Source organism: Akebia trifoliata, chromosome 6 (genome assembly GCF_017979445.1).
Source record: "Akebia trifoliata isolate Shusen 1 chromosome 6, ASM1797944v1, whole genome shotgun sequence".
Classification (NCBI taxonomy): Eukaryota; Viridiplantae; Streptophyta; class Magnoliopsida; order Ranunculales; family Lardizabalaceae; genus Akebia; species Akebia trifoliata.
The window spans coordinates 22507450-22527886 of record NC_141380.1 but is presented as its reverse complement, the minus strand read 5'-3'; the positions used below and the strand labels follow the sequence as shown (position 1 = coordinate 22527886).

The window sequence follows — 20437 nt, the reverse complement described above, 5'->3', positions numbered from 1 at the left end:
CATTTTACCGTTCATTCCCTTTTCCCATTCTCTCAACATTCTCATTTTTCATCCTTTCAAATCAACCATTCATTTTCAATCTTTCAAAGTCATTCTTTTGGTCTTTCCATTGAAAACCATCGAAGTTTATAAAAAAATAAGGTCCCAGTGATGCTCGGGACCAAAGCTGTTAAAAATAGTGAAAGCTGGTGAAAATTTGGCTAAGTGTCAGAAACTCAAATTTTCAAAGTTCTCGAAATTAAAAACGGGTTTTTCGAAATGAAAGTCTTGATCATGAGATTCGACACCATATAGTTTTTGTAATCTAATTCAAAGGAACGCGAAAGTTATTTCATTTTGAAAACTTGTCGAAAACGTCGAAAAATACGTTTTGTTCTTGAAACCAAAATTCGGATTTTGATCCTTTGAGATTTGGATCTTGAAACCATTCCCATTGTTCCAAAATGGGGGGTAAAACCTTAATTTCATTAAAGAACTTAAAGTAAATGGAAAGTAAAAATTAAAGAGGACAAATGGAAAGTAAAAATTAAAGAGGACAAATGGAAAGTAAAAATTAAAGAGGACATTTACTTAAATGTTTTTAATGAAATAAAGGGTGGAAAATAGTGTATAAGGTGTGAGGAAGTCAAGCCAAGAGTCAGAACACTGTTCTGAAGAGAACTGTGTCTGTCGGTGGCTGTCGGCGGCAGGAACAAGATTCTATCGGTGGAACCAACAGATTGGTCTTCGGCAGATGTCGGTGGGACCGACGGTCCTGCCGACAGTGTAAAATTTCATCGCGTTATTTGGTTTCGTCGGTGGCAGAAACCTTATTCTGTCGGTGGGACCGACAGAATGCCTTCGGTAGGTGCCGGTGGCACCGACCCTACCCGCCTACAGCCTGAACCTCACTCGCGATTTTTGGGTTTTTCGATCCCTTTTTCGATTTCCTTTTCATTCTTCGAACCATTCTACCCACCCACGATTTTGTTATCAAGATTCGATCAAACATAAGCAAAACACCTACTTCTACCATGAATTTGAAATCGAACAACAACTTTCTACGATTTAAATGCAAACAATAAGTTTTGTTTTAAAACCCTAAATGCACATTTCGGAAATCTAAAGCTACCAATAAGAATTGGAAGTCCCTTACTTGGTTGTGGACGTCAAGGGTACAAGCTAGCACTACAACTCAAGGTTGGATGGCTCAAGAGTCGAGGTTGGGCTGACTTGGATGCCAAATGAGCAAGGGTTCGCAAGGTATCCGACAATGACGATCTCCTTCGCTTCTATAATGAAGTATAGACCTAGCTCCTAACTTGATGAAGCCCTCGGACGGAAGATGTGGAGGTTTACTCGAGCTACCGGGCTGGTTTTGATGGAGGATGGAGAAAACGAACAAGAATGAACAACCAAAGGTGGTGAAGTTGTAGCCCTCGACGTGGCCGACAACTTTGCCTTCTTCGTCGAGGTTCAACTCGGCTTCGTTCGCTCACAAACTTGACGGAAATGGGTCGAAACCCTTGGGTTGAGAAGTGGCTGTCGTTTGGTTTCCTTGGAGAAGAAGAGAAATGAAATGAAATAAAAGAAATAAGATTTCTTTTATAATAAAGCTGATGGCATACTTGTAATTTTCCCATCATTTCTAACTTCGTTCGTAACTTAACCATTCGGACTCGGAAATTGACAAGTGAATATACCATTTCGAATAATTTTTCGCTACGGACCTAATGGTATCATCAAATCTTTCCGATTCTCGCTCTAACGAAATTCCACTATTTTGGGTCCCACTTAATGCGAAATTCGAGGATTTTATAACTTTTCTACCCGAATTCGAATTCGGACTTGCTTACAGGCTAATGTATATATTTCGATCCTTTTGAATCTAATGGCGAAGTTGATTTTCCTCGAAATTAATCATAACAAGATCCGAGTATTTTACTCTAAGTCTCTCCTTCGATATTTTCTTCCAAATCTCACCATTTACTTTCCTCGAGATATGAGTTGAAAATCCGGGGTGTTACATAACCTAAGGGTTTAAGGGCTTGCTGCATTTGCTAAATGCAATCGAGTTAGCCTATGAAAATGGCATTCATTCATTTTTTTGTTTAATTTTATTCAGGACTAGCAAAATTTAGGTTTGGGGGTGTGGTAAGTGTTAGAAAATATAGGGTTTCAGGTTAATTATAAGTGTACTGAGCGTAATTCCCAACCTAGACTTATTGTTCTTGAGAAATAGTCCCGAAATTATGTTTTTAGTTGAATTAGATTAATAATTATGTCATTTTTACTTATTTTATTCAATTTATTTTGGATTTAATTTTCTCATGTCATGTTAGTTTTGTAGACATTCCAGAATCTTGAGGCCAAAACATGATAGTCTAAAGTGATAAAGATCAAAAGATGAAGGAAAACATGAAAGACCAAGGTTAGAGTTAACAAGTTGATTGTGGCATGGTGAACCCTGCCCCAGATGCAGTACAAGTAGTAAGTTGGTAGATTTCTTTTGTCACACACATCTTATTAAGAAACAATGTTATCAAGTAGAACTAAAATCTTATCAACTCGAGTTCTAGATCTTTTGAAGTTATAAATACACCCTTCTGGTTTATAGAGAAGGCTTGGCAGAATTATATATATCTCTCTCTTTTTACCTCTTTCCCTTCTTTATTTTCTTATTTTTAGATTATATTTCTATTTTATGTTCCTAGTTTTTAAGTAAAATAAAGATTGTTCTTCTTTGATTATCAATGAAAATTCTGTTGTCCTTGCTAATTATTCTCTTGTGTTCTGCCATGGCAAGATGCTAATCTTCCCGCATAAGATAGGAGGAAAAAGCCTAGAGTTAGTGAATTCAAGTGTTATTTTGATTTTCTTACATTTTCAGTTTAATCATTTTAATGGGTTATTTTCAAGGAATTCCGAAGGATTAAAGGTAATTTAGTAGTATTTCATTTACATTTGGCAAATTTACCAAAACATGCACAACTTTTCAATTATTTACCAAAACGGTACACTGTAGCAATTAATTCTGAAAACGATAAATTTACCGTTTTCGTAATTAATTTTTTTACCAAATCGGTAAAAACAGTAAACCAAATATTTTTTTTCGAAAATAGCCTTTTCTTAATTTTTACTGAAATTACCGTTTTGTCATCTCCTCTTTCATAAAAATTTCTATAATTTCATTTGTAATGATTTCCTTCGAACAACTTTAGCAAGAAATCGAAGACGAAGAGGTTTGCAACCTCCCCCCCCCTCTCTCTCTCTCTCTCTCTCTCTCTCTCCATTGGGGAGATCTAGAAAATATTACAAGTTTCCCTCTCTCTCTCTCTGTCTCTCTCTATCTTTATCTCTTTCCGTTGTGAAAACGTGAGAAACTTGAGAAACTTGCAAGTTTCTCCGTCTTTGTCTCTCACTGTTGTGGAGATCATGAGAATAGTTTCGATTTATCTCTCTCTGTTGTGGAGATCGTGAGAAATTTGAATCGAAATTGTTTGTGTATGTGTTTTGGGGTATTCGAACCCTAGATTGTAAATTCGATTAGGTACAATTAGGATTTGAATTTTTAGACTATTTAGGGTTGATGTAAATTTTATCATTTAATGACTAATTTTTTGGATTGATTTAGATTTGTTAGAGTTTCACGTTTACTGTTGACTTTCTAGAATTGTATTAGATTTTTAATGTTTAAAGAAATGCAATGATAATTTTTTCATTATTTAGTTTTATTAAAATTTTATAGAATTTTTAATTATAAGATGATATTTTTCTCATGAGTTAGAACTACAATTATTAGTGTCTTAGAACTTGATTATCGTGTTGCATTTAATGTGTTTGATGTATTGCTTCTTAAAGGTTCGATAGAATGTGTACCATTTTTTCCTAGTATTTTTATAGATTTTCCATTTTGTCACAAATAATCTCACTCTTAGTATGAAAATATCATATGTAGGGAGAATGTAATAAATGGATAAAAGGAAGATTTCGTTAATATACTTTTATGATGGAGAGATTGTAGACCCATTTGACGGATTTAAGTATAGTGATAAATGCAAGAATAAGTATGTTGGACGTGATATTTCATTTAAGATGTATGAAGTCACCGCATGTAGTCGAGATGAGATTATTTTGAAGTTAAAATACTTGTATATAATTAGTCATCCATTCGTAGAGATAGATATAGAAAACGATGCAGACGTTAAAGAGATGTTGTTTGGAGTACCGGAAGATTCCCAAACCATATACGTTTTCATCATGAAATCTCGACGCCTTGTTGAAATGAAAAATGATACCAAGCGTATGAACTATGAATTGTATTCTAGTCTTTCATTTTGAGTTTGATCCCAATTCAAATTTTTGACTAGGAAAATATAATGGTCATAATATATGTGAAGATGGTTGATTATTACAAATGAATTTTAGTTTTAAGCTAAGAGACCTTTTTAGGGAGAGTAGTTCGTCTTCTAAAAAGGGGAGGGTTTCCTTAGGTTCCCATTTCTTACAATTCCTATCGCAAATCAGGTTTGTTGATCTATATCTGGATCACCCTCCTGATATTTTTAGCTAGATTAGGTATCTTGCTCTTGATATTGTTAGCGATGGACATTGCTATTGGGTTTTTGTCGATATGATTCCCCTTTTGGATGTAAATTTGGCATTCATTGTTGTTACCACACATTTGCTATGTTTCTCTTATCTCTGTCCATGTTGAAGTTAGGATATTATTAGTTTTAATAAAAATCTGTACGTCAAGGCTCAAGATTTCAAATTCCAAATCCCCTTTCGACAGGAAGAAATAAACATTCACAATGAAATTGGATACTTCGTAGTGTAACTTCGAAGCTTCACTTATTGCTTCAACCTTCCAAAATTAACCCCACCAAGCTTGTGAGTAGAGGGAAATACGATTGACTTAAGCTGAGCTTGAGCATAAAATTTTTGAGGTCAATGCTTGAGTGTTGTATGGGTGTTGGCACAAATTCATAATCTATTTGGAAGCGAGTATTATCCAAGTCTTACGCTCAAACAGAAACAGTAGTAGTGATTTCTTATTTGTAAACCGTGCAAACATCTTTCAAATGCTTAATTACAGTACATACCTCATGTTTTACACTCAAAGTGTCATATATTTAACTGGTTTGCAGACAAATTGCTCAGTGGCAATAGTTTGGATTTATGCCCATCTTCTCACCATCGGTGGGACCTATAAGAATGTACCTTTAAAGACTCAACAGAGTTACCATACTGTTCGTGATGGTCTTGTCGATGGTGCTCTATGGTAAGGCTTTCGGCCTTTATTTTTGTAACTGCTCTGTTTTTGTTCTCTATAGTTCTAGATTTTGTTAATTTATTATTGTTTTGGGTAGTAGTTACATTGTTTAATATGTGATTCAGTTGTGTGTCCATATATGATATGTAAAATTTGTAACCAAGATATGAGATCCAGTTGTGTATGGCCGTACATTTTTTTTCATTATATAACATCTCATGGTATGGACGTACGGTTACATATTACTAGGGCGAATCGTACCCACCAAATTCGTGTAACATACCTATATGCATGTAAGATAGCAATTTTTTGATTTCTGAAACATGTATAAATCAGTTCTATGTTTCAGTGATTTGTTAAGATACATGTATTTTTCATATAAGTATATCACGCACAAAACATGGTGACATAGGAAGACAATGAAAAACCTTTGAATAGTGTCTTTTAATGTACACCTAACATGTAAGGTCTATTCTACCTCAAATTGCCAGTATGTAACCAATAAAAGGTGTTGCTAAATTTTTCTTCAATGCATTTATTTATGAAATGTCGATTTTTTCATTTATACTAGCCTTACGACATTGACTAAAATAGTTCTGATCTAATGTCAGAAGGAGCCTTCTAACATTGACTAAATAGTTCTGATCTAATGTCAGAAGGCTCTTTCTGACATTGATTAAAATAGTTCTTATCTAATGTCAAAAAGAGCCTTTTAACATTGAGTAAAATAGTTCTGATCTAATGTTAGAAAGCTCCTTCTGACATTGACTAAAATAGTTTTGATCTAATGTCAAAAGGAGCCTTCTAACATTGAGTTAAATAGTGCTGATCTAATGTCAGAAGGCTCCTTTTGACATTCACTAAAATTGTTCTGATTTAATGTCAAAAAGAGCCTTTTGACATTGAGTAAAATAGTTCTGATCTAATGTCAAAAGACTCCTTCTGACATTGACTAAGATAGTTCTGATCTATTAAATTTTTAATGTTTAAAGAAATGCAATGATATTTTTTTTCATTATTTAGTTTTATTGAAATTTAGTAGAATTTTATATTATAAGATGATATTTTTCTCATGAGTTAGAACTACAATTGTTAGTGTCTTAGAGCTTGATTATTGTGTTGTATTTAATGTGTTTGATATATTGCATTTTAACGATTTGGTAGAATATGTACCATTTTTTGTATATATTTTTATAGATTTCCCATTTGATCACAAATAATCTCACTTTTAGTATAAAAATATCATATGCAGGGAGAATCTAATAAATGGATAAAAGGAAGATTTCGTTGATATGCTTTTATGATGGAGAGATCGTAGATCCATTTGGCGGGTTTAAGTATAGTGGTAAATGTAAGAATATGTATGTTGGACATGATATTTCATTTAAAATATTTACCGACATGATGTATGAAGTCACCGCATGTAGTCGAGATGAGATAAATTTGAAGTTAAAATACATGTATAGAATTAGCCCTCCATTCGGTGAGATAGATATAGAAAACGATGCAGATATTAAAGAGATGTTCTTTGGAGTACCGGAAGATTCTCAAATCATATACATTTTCATCACGAAATCTCGACGCCTTGTTGGAATGAAAAATGATACTAACTGTATGCATACACAGAATATGTTTGAAAATAGGTATGGGACATCATGAACTCGTATCTATTATAGAAAAAAATTTATTTGTTATATTTTATTTATGGTTGATACGAATGATTTACGATTTTACACATGCAGAAGGGAAAAAATGTTAGAGCCGATTGTGGTCCCTTCGAAGTTGTTGAAAATAGAAAGATGTGTAACTAGGTTCGTTATTTCTTTAATTTTATTTTAAATTAAGAACTTGTTGTAGTCTAAGTTATATCGATGCAATTCATCTCTAATTATTCATTCAATCCCATTTACAAAGGAATGTTGAAAACGATCCTATTTCAACAAATCCAACCAAGGAATGTAATGATACTGGACGAGTTCAGGATTCATCACCTATTAGGTTAGTATATGAAATTAGGCATATGCTAGGGTGATTCGAAACTTAAAAAATCATATATAAATTTTTCATGAATTTTTTTATTCATATTGTCATGTCTATAGTAAAGTTGGGAGTTCAATTTATCCACCCGGGCATCGAAATGTTTCAGATTCGGATCCCTCCAATCCAGACCTATGCGTCGATATTTCAGGATGTTCAACTCTTATGTATGTCTACTCGTTTACTTTCTTCAATTAATTCTCTTAGAAATATTTCTAAATTTGGCACGTCTATGTTTAGATACAATTTTCCTTCTGCAATGAATTGTCTGTTTGATGGTGGGGATGTTGATATGAATGAGAGTGTTTGCTCTCTTAGAGAAAAAGTAAATTCTTTGAGTCGCGTAATTCATCCGAAAAGAAAGTCTTGGAAAATAGTTCATGTAGTAATTTCGACGCAAGAGAGGAGTTTAGTTGCAACGTAGACATGAGATTAGATTCTGATAAAGGATCTGATGGTGTTGAATCTGACAATATGTGGGAAAAAACTTATGATGAAGGATACGATAGCCCATATTTTGAGGATGAAGTTCTTGAGTTTTCTCTTGAAAATCGTTCTAGAGGAAGGATGTAATTAAAAGTTGTTAATAAGTATGGTTCAAAAAATTTGTTTCAAGTAGCTTTAAAAGAGTGTACGATGTTGTCAAACTTCCAAATTGAACCCATAAGGATTTGTCACACAGCGATCTCCGCCAAGTGTGCTAACCAAAGTTGTCCTTGGCGCATTCATGCTACTAAACTCCACGGGGTTCCAACTTTTGAAATAAAGAAGTTAATCTCCAATCATACGTGTGCATTACCAACACGTGATCGTGACCATAGGCAAGTCAGTAGTCGTTGGATTGTAGTTCGAGTGAAGGCGACTTTGAACGAACATCCCAATATGACACTTGCCCAAATTATCACGTATATTCAAAAATACTTTGGTGCTACAATTTGGTATCGTAGGACGTGGAGGGCAAAAGAGTTTGCTATATCGGAATTGGTTGGTTCATGGGACGAGTCATATCGTATATTACTATCTTATTGTGCAGAGTTAATGCGTGTTGATCCTGATGCTGTCACTGTACTTGTATGTAGAGAAGAAGATAGGTTTGCGATATTTTTTTGGAGTTTTGGTGCTTGTATTAAGAGTTACAGAAATAACATAAGAGGTATTATATCAATTGATGCAGCCCACTTAAAAGGTAAATACCGTGGCCAACTCTTAGTTGCAACTAGCTTAGATGGTAATAACAAGGTTTTTCCAATAGCTTTTGCGATCGTCGAGAGTGAAAATACTGATTCTTGGTCATGGGTTTTTCGAATCCTCGGAGATAGAGTTATTGGAATTGAAAGTCGGTTCGTATTGATATCTGATCATCACCCAGGCATTCTGGAGAGTGTCCCTCTTGTATTTCCCAACGTCATCCATGGGTTTTGTTTAAGACACCTATGTGATACCTTCATACGTGAGTTCAAGGACAATGTTGCCAAATAGAAGATCTGGATGATGGGAAAGATATATAGCATTCCAGCATTTGAACGTGAAATGCTTGAGTTGCACGACATTCAACCCAAATATTACAAATGGTTAGGTGCCATCGATAAAAAAAAATGGACTAGAGCTTACTTTTCTACCAAACGATATCGCATGATGACGACGAACATATCTGAATGTATGAGCAAGATTCTAAAATTAGAAAGGGAACTTTCGATTACAACTCTTGTTCATGCAACACATACTAAGTTATCTAAGTAATTCTTTAAGTGGTCTGAAGAATGCAAACTATTCAAAGATCAGTTGACTCCTTTTATTCTGTGTGAAATTAAGAGATTTGATATTCCATCAAATTATGTGGATGTTCGTCAAACTAGAACGCATATTTACGAGGTTGGTGTACTTAAAAATAAATATGTTGTCGATCTGGGAAAGTTGAGTTGCACATGTCGTCGTTATGACCAGCTTGGTCTCCCATGCCTTTATGCCATTTCTGTCATCAAGCATGTAAAATGTCACCGTATGATTTTTCAGAGGATTGGTTCACAGTTGATCTATACCGAGAAACATACAAGGATTCCATCAATCCCACGGTTGATGAAAGTCAATGGATTGTTAGATGTGATGATGTGATCGTATCCCCTCCAGATGTCGTAATGCAGCTCGGTAGGCCAAAGAAAAATAGAGTCAAAAGTCAGTCCGAGAAGCATTTATATTATCGATGTGAAAATTGTGGATGTTGTGGTCACAATCGTAGGAGATGTGTGTACCCTCCTGCTTCATAATTGAGGTTGGCTTCTACTCAAAAAATAGTTATGAATATTTTTGTACAATCATATTATATTATGATTTAGTGTAAAGAAGATCCTTCTGATATTGTATAAAAGACATTTTCTAATATAATGTCAAAAGGATCCTTTTAATATTGTATAAAAGACATTCTGATATAATGTTAAAAAGATCCTTTTGACATTATATCAGAATAATTGTATTTAAGTGTCCATAGGATGAAATATAGAAAGAGATATTTTTGAGAAATAATGATCTTTTTATTTTACTTGAGGTGTCCATATGAATCATTATGATAAAATTAATTATTTTTTATGAATTCAATGTCAACAAGATCTTTCTAACATTTTATTTATTCATTATATTCAATTGTCCATAGGATCAAATATTTAAGAATTTATAAATGGCTGAACATCTATTTCTTTTCGGTCAATGAACATGTTTAAACAAATTTATATATTTTTTGGTCAATGAACATGTCTAAATAATCACTTAGGTATATGATTTTGATTTATTTTATAAAATTATAAAGATGTTTAAACAATCAATTGGATTATGATGGTCCATCATTTTGTTATAGTATGAAGAATCACTTGTAAGCGTTTTGCAAACATGAGCTTATTACTATGTTTGTGTATATTTTAATGGCTTAAATTTTAAACATTATTGTGCAGGTATATTTGGATGGCTAAATACTATGTTGTGTTCATTGGACGTAAGCCTGAAATATACTCTACTTGGGAAGAGTGTTATAGGTGTGCCGATCGTTATCCCGGAGCATGTTATAAATCATTTAAGGTATTAGAAGATGTTGAGAAACACTTTCTTGTCTGAATCAAAAGAAAAATGACAAGTTGGAGGCTTGTGGGATGTCTTGTGTTTTAGTTGGTATTAGTATGGTTTTATTAGCAGTTATGTTGTTAGGTTTTTATGTAATGTGATGTTATTAGAAACAAACCTTTAAAATTGTAATTGAGCAATGACAACTCCTTTTTGTTTAAAATGGTTGTGAATGATATAAGTAGATGTTTTATCCTCCCCAAAAGTTAAATAATATTCAATAAGATGCCTCTATAGAAGGTAATTTATAGAATTTTTTTTAAATGATGATACGACCACCTTCTGTTTTACACAATTCTTGAGTTACTAGAATAGATCTTTATCTCTATAAACCATATTACATTATCTAAAAAGTGATTTGTGTCCCTCTCTCCATTCTTTCATTGCTAGGACATTGTCACGTATCTTTCATAATGAAATTAACATGATTTTAAATTTGAGTTATAGGTTTGTATTGTCAATATCACTTTACTAACAAGAAAAAATAATACGTAATTACAATAGTTGAAGTGGGTTATATTAATAAACTTCATCGCCCATTTCAATAGTTGGGTAGTGTTAGTGAAAAAATAATTGAAAAGTACTCAACCATTTTTATTAATAAAAATAAAAACATTCTGATCCCATTCTTTAACACATAAATAACAAAAACATCAACATTTATATCACGCTCATACATCCTCCTACAAATATATTAGGGACTACTATCTTGATTAATGTCATTCTCCATATAATATGGAGAGCGAATATTGTTACTCTCTAATACCTCATCTATGAAATCAAAGTTCACATTTGAATGTTTCGCATTATCAGATCCTAGAATTTGTTGTCTACTTTTTCGGATAAACATCCGTCTATTTTCATCATACATGTTATTATCGGTACTTTTGTAGTTGTCTGGGTTGTCCTTGCTCATATACTCTCCTATCCTTTTCGGAATAAATATACACAGACTTCTCATCATACGCCTTAGTTTCTTACCATCATCGAGTAAATCTTGTCAGACCGCATTTTTTCTAGCCTTCTCGTTTTTATCGGTTGATTCAATAAGTTTCGTGTACATCTGAGGCTCGTAATAATCAAGTTTGAGCTCATCAACCTCATTCGATTGCATATTTGCCATGTTAGAACTCATATTCCTTTGTAAAAATAACTCCAAAGGTGTTTGTATTTTTTGGATAAAAACACCATCCTATTTATAGAATCTTAAGCTCGTTTATTGTAAAGTCTTATTTTATTCAATACATAAATAATATAAAAAATAAGACATAATGACTTGACTTGACATTCGTGACATATTAAATATTTTGTCTACTTTTACAAAATTATTTTTATAAAAGATCTGTGTAAATCTAAGTGATTGAATGACTTGACTTGATATCTATGACACATTGATTCTTTTGTAAAATTTTAAAAAATTAAATTTTTGAAAGATGTGTAAATCTAAGTGAGTGAATTACTTGACTTGACATCAGTGACACATTGATTATTTTATAAATTCTAAGGAAAAAAATATTTCCAAAGATCTATGTAAATCTGAGCGAATGACTTGAGTTGACATCTATGACACATTGATTTAGGCAATTGAAATTTGTGAATTTTTTGATAAAATTGGAACATGTAGCTCCAAGCCTGAAAAAAAGGCAATGTCACAAGTATCATTCTAATAATACATTTTAAAAAAAAATTAATTTTTTTATATCAAAATGATTTATATAAACATCTCAAGTACAATAGAAAGATGATCATTTCTCATATAAGATCCCTTTGTACATTTCGAGAAATTTTTTAGTCTCTTTGGGATATTTTATCTCTGAACATTGATTCTTACAAATTTGTATCCAGTCGACCCGTCATCTGTATCTATATTTTTAAGAAAATGTATGGAAACTTCTTGACGAGAAGAATCGAGTGTCATTGTCATGTTAATCGTGGTTTATTTCTATACTAAATTTAGAAGAATTTTGATAGAGATGTTGAAATGCATTTTGTTATTTCACATGATTTCCATTGGATGGTAACCTTCTTTTAGTAGGTACTTGTGTCCAAATGATCCTCATATTTTGTGTTGTCTATTACTTGCACATATATAAATTATTCATTGAATGATATGTTGCAATCTTGTGATTTTTTTTTTCATTTTATGACATTTCTTTCCTTGAGAATTTATTGGGTTCCATCAAGAAATATTACGATAAGAGTTAGTTTTGGTTTGTGATGCTTGTGGTCATAGTCCCTAGTAAGTATTTGTTGGGTTGGTTTCAGCATGGCATTGAGTTGTTCATTTACGATGTTGATTATGTCCAATGGTTATACCCATCTGATCAATGGAATATTGAATTGTTATGCCCTCCTGCTTAGAAATTTATATGAAGGTTCTTGTCTGAATGGTTATTATTTAGTCAATGATATGCATATTTTGAGCCTTTTAACATTAGATGAGAACTTTTCATAAAATCTGAGGTATGTTATTCAATGTGCAATTGTGTTGTTTGAGATTCAAGTCCTTTGTAGAATATCATCTTTTTAATTGCTAATTATTCTCTATTAAACATGGATAAAATTGTTATATTAATAATTATCAAAAGACTAAATGGTGTTCTTTTATCCTTTAAGTAGTTGATATTGATATTGGAAAGTGAATATCAATATGAAGGTTTTACTTGGTATACAAATCTTTTGTAGCTTCAAGTGAAATACTTTGTATATCTTCAAGTTTAAATGCAAACATTAATACAATTTATATGACTCGCATTATTTATTGTAATAGCAAGTTCCAAAACATGCAAATATGACCATTTATTTTATTTTCTAAGACAAGAACCAAGGAGACTAGGGATATATAGGTGTATTTTAAAGGTTGTTCTTTGATCATCTAATCCATTACCCAAGTTACCAATACAACGTGAAGCGGATGAGGGGTACTGTTGTAGTTATCATTATAACTATTTTTTATATGTATATTAATCTATACATACTTGTTTTAAGGTTTGTAATAGATGGTCAAAATAATCCCTTGTTAAGTCCATTTAAAGGATTGGTTAGACCAATCAATATATTATTATGCATTTTATCTTGAAAAATTTACACGTGTCTTATTATATATTGGATAGTAAAGAGGAGTAAACTATTCATCTTCATTTTTTTCAATGCCTACCCGATGGGTCAATTGTTGATTTTCAGTGACAAAAGTATGACATGCCATGGAAAATTATTTACAAAAATAAGTGAATTATTGATTTTCAATGGCAAAAGTATGACATGCCATGCAAAATTAGTTACAAAAATAATGTGTTCTTCACGAAGTACGAGCTCAAAGATAGTATTAGTTATTACAAAAAATTAATTGTGTTTTCCATCAACTTATATGGGGGTGCCCATAGGCTATTTGAGAATTTCGAAGAACTTGTGGGACAATCTAGGTCCAACTCCTTAGTAGGGAAAGTTGGTATATATTTAAATATTGAATAACTTTAAACATTTAATCTCATAACTCTCCTTCTATGCTTTGTAGTAGTCTATAAATATTGAGGAAAATAATTACAAAATTTCTTTAAAAGGTTTTTCAATATTTTTGGGAAAAAATATGTCAACTACAAACTTTTATTGTCAAATTTGAAAAAGAGACATGAGTTCTTTTCTTTTTATTTTATTTGGATTAACTTCAAGATAAGCTACTTAAAGATGATGTCTAATGATGAGACTATCGTTGTTCTTCTCACCGGAGTTAATAATAATCTTAGTTGTACCTTACTTGTGGGGTAAGTAGGGGATCGAACCCAAGAGAAAGGAGGAATAGAACTAAGCTAAGAAGATAAAATTCAAATTAACTAAAAGGAATTAAAACTATTTTTTTTTGTATTTTTGAACTTATAAGAAGATGTAAAATTGCTAGAAAATAAACTAAAGTAAATGAAATTAAAAGCAAGTAAACTTATGAATTAAAACACCATTGGAGGTGGATCTACCTAAAACATGTTAATGAGCAATTTCTAGTCTCTAGCCTTTTTATAACTCAATCATAAGGGCTTGGTGTTAGCTCCTTAGATCGGAAAGTTTTGCAATTAAAATGAAATAAAGAAACAAAAACAAAGTAGAATTTCTTGAGAACTTCTTACTACAAATTATCTAATTTAAGCATACTTTATCTTGATCTAATCTAAGCATAAAGTATCTATATTAAGAATAAAATGTGCAAGAAACTTAAAGAGAATTCATAAGCATTTTAAATAAAAGAAAGGCATAAAATTAGAAATAACACAAGAACTTGCTCTAGGCTTTTCCACTCTCCAATGGAGGGGAACTTAGCCTAATGTCATTGCAAGAGAGGGAAGACAAGAGATGAAAGAACTTTTCTTCATTTCATGGAGAAAATTACAACTTCTTCTTCTTCTACTTCTTACAAGACTAGTTAACCTAAAGAAAATAACTAGAAAATGAAAATACAAAAAATAAGAGAATAGGCAAAGAGCCTTAGATTAAAGGAGTCTTGGATAAGAGAACCAAGATGGGACCCTTTCTCTAGAAATGAAGGCTCTATTTATAAAGAAAAATGTGTGTAGAAGAGTCTAAAAGTAGCCTCCACTTTTCTTTGCACAAAAAGACAAAAGAGGAGAATATGAGTTAAGGATTAGGGCATTCCAAAGTGTTAGGGCATTCCAAAGTGGGCCCAAATGCTTTTGCCTTGAGATTTTGATTCCAAATTGTTGATTTTCTGCACAAGAAACACACGTAGTTAGATTTATCTAGTAAATGAATTTATTTATATATAATTAAGTCTAATTAACATGCAACGTGGTGGTTTGAGACTTATCATGATTATTATCCTAATATAGAGAAATAGGTACAAAAATCAAGATAAATATCCGGAAAATGTGCTTATAATTGAGTGTTTGGAGACACTCATCATCTAACATAAAACTAATGGTACATTATTTTAGAGTCTTTAAAAATATAATCTTTCATACCAGGTTAGAATCCTTGTACAATTTAAAACCGTGTAAGTGAATATGCTACATGAATAAAACGGCCTGTAATCCCTAAATGTATATGCAAAGAATGTTCCCCATTCCAAAAGATACCCAAAAATACTGTCATATTTTCGTTTCTTCATTAAAGGCAGTAATCATTATAAAGTATCAATTAATAAATATTATCAAAACCACTAAGGACCTCTCTTCGATGGTCTCAAGCATACAAAAGAAATGTAGTATAAGCACATTGTAGCAAATATAAACAACTATATGTGCATGAATCCACTCATGTTTGATCCCACGTAGAAGTATAAACAATAGTTATATATGAAAATTGAAGTTGAGCATCCACATAGTACAAATCTGCATCAAACAATTAAAGAAGATGAGTCAGTTCAGTTATAAAAATAACTTTATTAATTAATAAGATGAGTGAGTTCTAACAATTGCCAAATAACACTATTTTACGTTATTATCAAGTCATGTATTTTAGTCAATGTATGAAGGAGTCTTTCAACATTAGATCATACGTGTGTATATATATATATATATATATATATATATATGTATATAATTTATTAATTTTAAAAAATTTATAAGTCGTCTTTTGACATTAGATCAAAAGTATTTTAGTCTATGTTAAAAGGTTCCTTTTGACATTAAATCAGAAATAAATTTTTCAATGTCAGAAGGTACCTTTTGACAGAAGTAATATAGACATTAGATCAGAAGTATTATAATCAATGTCATAAGGTGCCTCTTGACATTAGATCAGAAGTAAATTCTTCAATGTCAGAAGACACCTTTTGACATTAGATCAGAAGTAAATTCTTCAATATCAGAAGACACCTTCTGACATTAGATCAGAACTACTTTATGTAATGTCAAAAGGCACTTTTTGACATTAGATCAGAAATATTATAGTCAATGTCATAAGGTGCCTCTTGACATTAGATCAGAAGTAAATTCTTCAATGACATAAGGTGCCTTTTTACATTAGATCAGAACTATTTTGGGAGATGTCAGAAGGCATCTTTTGACATTAGATCAGAAGTATTATAGTCAATGTCATAAGGTGCCTTCTGACATTAGATTAGAAGTATTATAGTTAATGTTAAAAGGTGCCTCTTAACATTAAATCAGAAATAAATTCTTTAATATCAGAAGACACCTTCTGGCATTAGATCAGAAGTATTATAGTCAATGTCAAAAGGTGTCTCTTGACATTAGATCAGAAGTAAATTCTTCAATGTCAGAAGGCACCTTCTGACATTAAATCAGAAATAAATTATTTAATGTCAGAAGGCACCTTCTAACATTAGATCAGAAGTATTATAGTCAATATCATAAGGTACCTCTTGACATTAGATCAGAAGTAAATTCTTCAATGTCAGAAGGTACCTTCTGACATTAAATCAGAAATAAATTCTTTAATGTCAAAAGGCACCTTCTGATATTAGATAAGAAGTATTATAGTCAATGTCATAAGGTGCCTCTTGACATTAGATCAGAAGTAAATTCTTCAATATCAGAAGGCACCTTCTGACATTAGATCATAAATAAATTCTTTAATGTCAGAAGGCACCTTCTGACATTAGATCAGAAGTATTATAATCAATGTCAAAAGGTGCCTCTTGACATTAGATCAGAAGTAAATTCTTCAATGTCAGAAGGTACCTTCTAACATTAAATCAGAAATAAATTCTTTAATGTCAGAAACATGATTTTCAGCATTGGATCCAAAATCTACTTTGTATAGTAATAATACCTATGTCTATGAGTCAAACAAATTATCTTTATTTGATTTGAATGAAGTGCCTCTAATGTCACATGAGAACTCAGAATTTGTCAAATGACTAAATCTCCTTTTCAATGGTTAAAACATGAACAAATGACTAAAATTAGAGCAACTACACAGTTTTTAAGAAAAGAAGGTAATAGTTAAGATACAATTAATTGATAGCAAGTATTAAGAAATGGGTATTCTTCAACTTTTCTTCTCCTCTACTAAAAATCCGAAAGTAATCTTCAATAAATTACAACAAAATACAGATCTCAACACAACCCAAATCCCAAAATTCTCACAAACCCACAGAGAAAAAAATCAGAAATCTAAGTTCCCAACAAAGTCATTGTTGCTACCACCCAATGAGTAATTGAGTATATTAGTTTAAGAAAAATCATTCTTTTAATCTTCTCCACTAACATTGATTATATAAAAATAATAGAGTCACGGTGCAATGTCAGAACAATACCTTAGTATCTTGTGTTTTGTCTGCTAGTTATATGCATCTCAAACATCTGAATCTACACACAATATGACAAGAATATTATAATTAAAAGATGATACTTATATTGCTTTAATATATGAAGTAATGAGTATTTGAATGATTCCACCTTTCATAATTCAACAAGGCATAGTAAATTAGATTTTATATTTGTTTACCTGACGACAACTCAATTACTTCTTTATTGTTGTTTTGTTGATTTCTTTTAACTTTGCCCAACGTTGCAGTCCGAGTTCGAAATGACACATTTTGTCTTTGGGATGTTTTCTTTCGTAATGACATGCCATTCTCTGAGATAGTCCCTGGTTGTCGTGATGACCAAAATTTTAGAATTTTTCGTTTCACTTTCCATATCACAAGGGCTACATAAGAAAAAGTATACATTTATAAATACTTTAAAATCATATTGTGAATATTAAACAATCAAAGCGACTCACCTTCAATTTTTCTTTGACTATTATTTACATCACGATCGCTCTCATCCTCTTCCACATTACCTGTAAGTATTAAAAGGTTTAATTTAGTACTAATGTATACATATCATAATTGAAACTCGTCATTTATCTTCACATTCGGTACACAAAACAAAATACTACTTAGTTCTATCAGTACGATTCACATGTACACCTTATTATAATAAAATTGTACACCTCATTTCTCATTAAGGATCCATTGGAAATACAAGTACTAAATTCTATATCCCCAAAAGAATAATTGTCACATGAGATCATATTGTATTTTATACAATGTTAGAAGAATCATTCCTTCTGACATTGTATTCATATAAAAATACAAATTAAGTAAAATAGAACAAATCTAACTAACTCCTCTTAGTTTTCCTATTCGGTTGGGCAGGCCCCTTTCCTTTTCGGGTTCTTTCGTTCATTGCATATTGGGCTCATCGTCTGCTAGCGGAGGAGATGGAGACCGTTGTTGTGGATGTAGAATTTTGTATGCTTCCCTTTGGAGCAACAACTATGTCTCTGCTTCTTGGTTGGGCCCTAAGGAAATGGATTCCTTTAGTAGACCCAACACTTTGTTTCTCATCTCAATCTAACTCACATACATATGTACTAATTAATATTGCAAAAATGAGTAAATAATAAGGCACAAGTTCGATTCAAATATGTAAAATTAAATATATATATAGACTATGAAATTACCAATTTAGCGACATCCTCGGGGACCGACGCTCTAGAAGATTGATTTTGTCGTTGTACAAGTCCAATACAATTGTCCGGGTTCTGGACAATCGTATGGGATATGTTTGTGAACCATCGTTGGTAAGTTGATTCCGCATCCCATGGAGAAATTACTTTTGCTCCCAAATGTTTTAATTTTCAAACATGCTTGAACCAATTCTTCCAGTGTTCCTTCCTAAATTTGTACTCTACCCGATAAGCGAGTACATTGAGGCCCTTTTGTTCATAGGTAGGCCGTATCGGGTAGGGAGGGATGGTTTGGACGTATCCAAACTGTCGAAGACACCTTACTGGATGGTAAGGTTCAACGACGTTGTCCGCCCGTAAACAACCATCATAGAATGTCACTGGGTTAATCGGAATATATTGTCGATCCTCCCTATATGGGTCCCAGATGACCTGCCAAGCATATAAATTAGATTAAACATAATTACGAGCTCATTATATTATAGAAAATGGGATACAATGCATACCTCTTCTTTGACCATATCATCTATGGTCTCACGTAAGCATTGAAGTTCGTCGTTAGAAACAATATTTACAGAAGTTGGTTTCCACCGCTTCATACGTGGGTCACTAACCTTCCAATCGTTATTTAAATCCACTTGGAATCGTGGGAAATGCTCATAAATCTATGCCTGTAAATAAAAATACAAACTTGTTATTGCATTTGTTATCAAATTAATAACAAAACAAGATCTAAGTTACGCATACCTGCAGCAATGGAAGATATCCCGCTATCTGTGTCACATCTTTTCTTGATGCGCACCCTAGTTGTCTATACAAAATCGCAAGTACAGCTGTCCCCAAGAGAAATCCTTGACGTTTTAAACGTCCCGTAATAATGTAAGGTATTTCGCAAATACCTTCTTCCCGATTTTATCAGCAAAGATTGTACATCCCAAAACATATAACAGATATCTTCTGACCACACTATCTAATTCTTGTTGAGTTGCAGTGTAACTGTACCCTTTAAAATTTTGAATTAACCAATTCATAGAACCGTGTGGCCCCTATTAAGGTGTATTTCAGCCGCTACCTCTTCAAGTTAAAGATCCAAAGTCTCAACCACTAAATGTCTAGCTGTTTCACCCAATAATGACCTCAAAAAGATTGACTGACCAGTAATTGAAATACCTAATATCTGGTCTATTTCATCTAGAGTAATAGTCATCTCACCGAATAGGAGATGAAAGGTATTCGTTTTAGACTGCCATCTCTCAATGAAGGCGGTCAATAGCGTTTTATTCAAAGAATGATATTTGAACCTAGCAAGGTTTAAAAGACTCGAATCTTGAACTTTTTGTTGAAAAGTCGGTGTCTCAATCTCGAAATCCCAATCATCCAACTTCTTCGAATGATTAAAGATAGTGAGGGCATCGATTGCCTACAAATGATTACATGACGAACATAAGAAAAACAAATTGCCTGACAACTAATTATATCAAATAATTGAAAAGTTAATGAAGAACTTACTTGCGATTGCCAAATAAAGAACGCTTTGTGCGTCCTAAAAGTTCGTAGTACTGAAAAATCCACAGGACCTCCAGGAATTGATTCTTCACGATGTTCTTC

The 20437-nt window shown here is 32.4% G+C and overlaps 1 protein-coding gene across 1 annotated transcript; it reads left to right on the top strand.

The window, feature by feature from the left end:
- The first annotated feature begins 7927 nt into the window (after positions 1-7927).
- Positions 7928-8770, top strand: LOC147400419 (uncharacterized). Its single transcript, XM_086444587.1, has one exon. The coding sequence runs from the start codon at positions 7928-7930 to the stop codon at positions 8768-8770; it is 843 nt and encodes a 280-aa protein (XP_086300713.1).
- The last annotated feature ends 11667 nt before the right edge of the window (positions 8771-20437 follow it).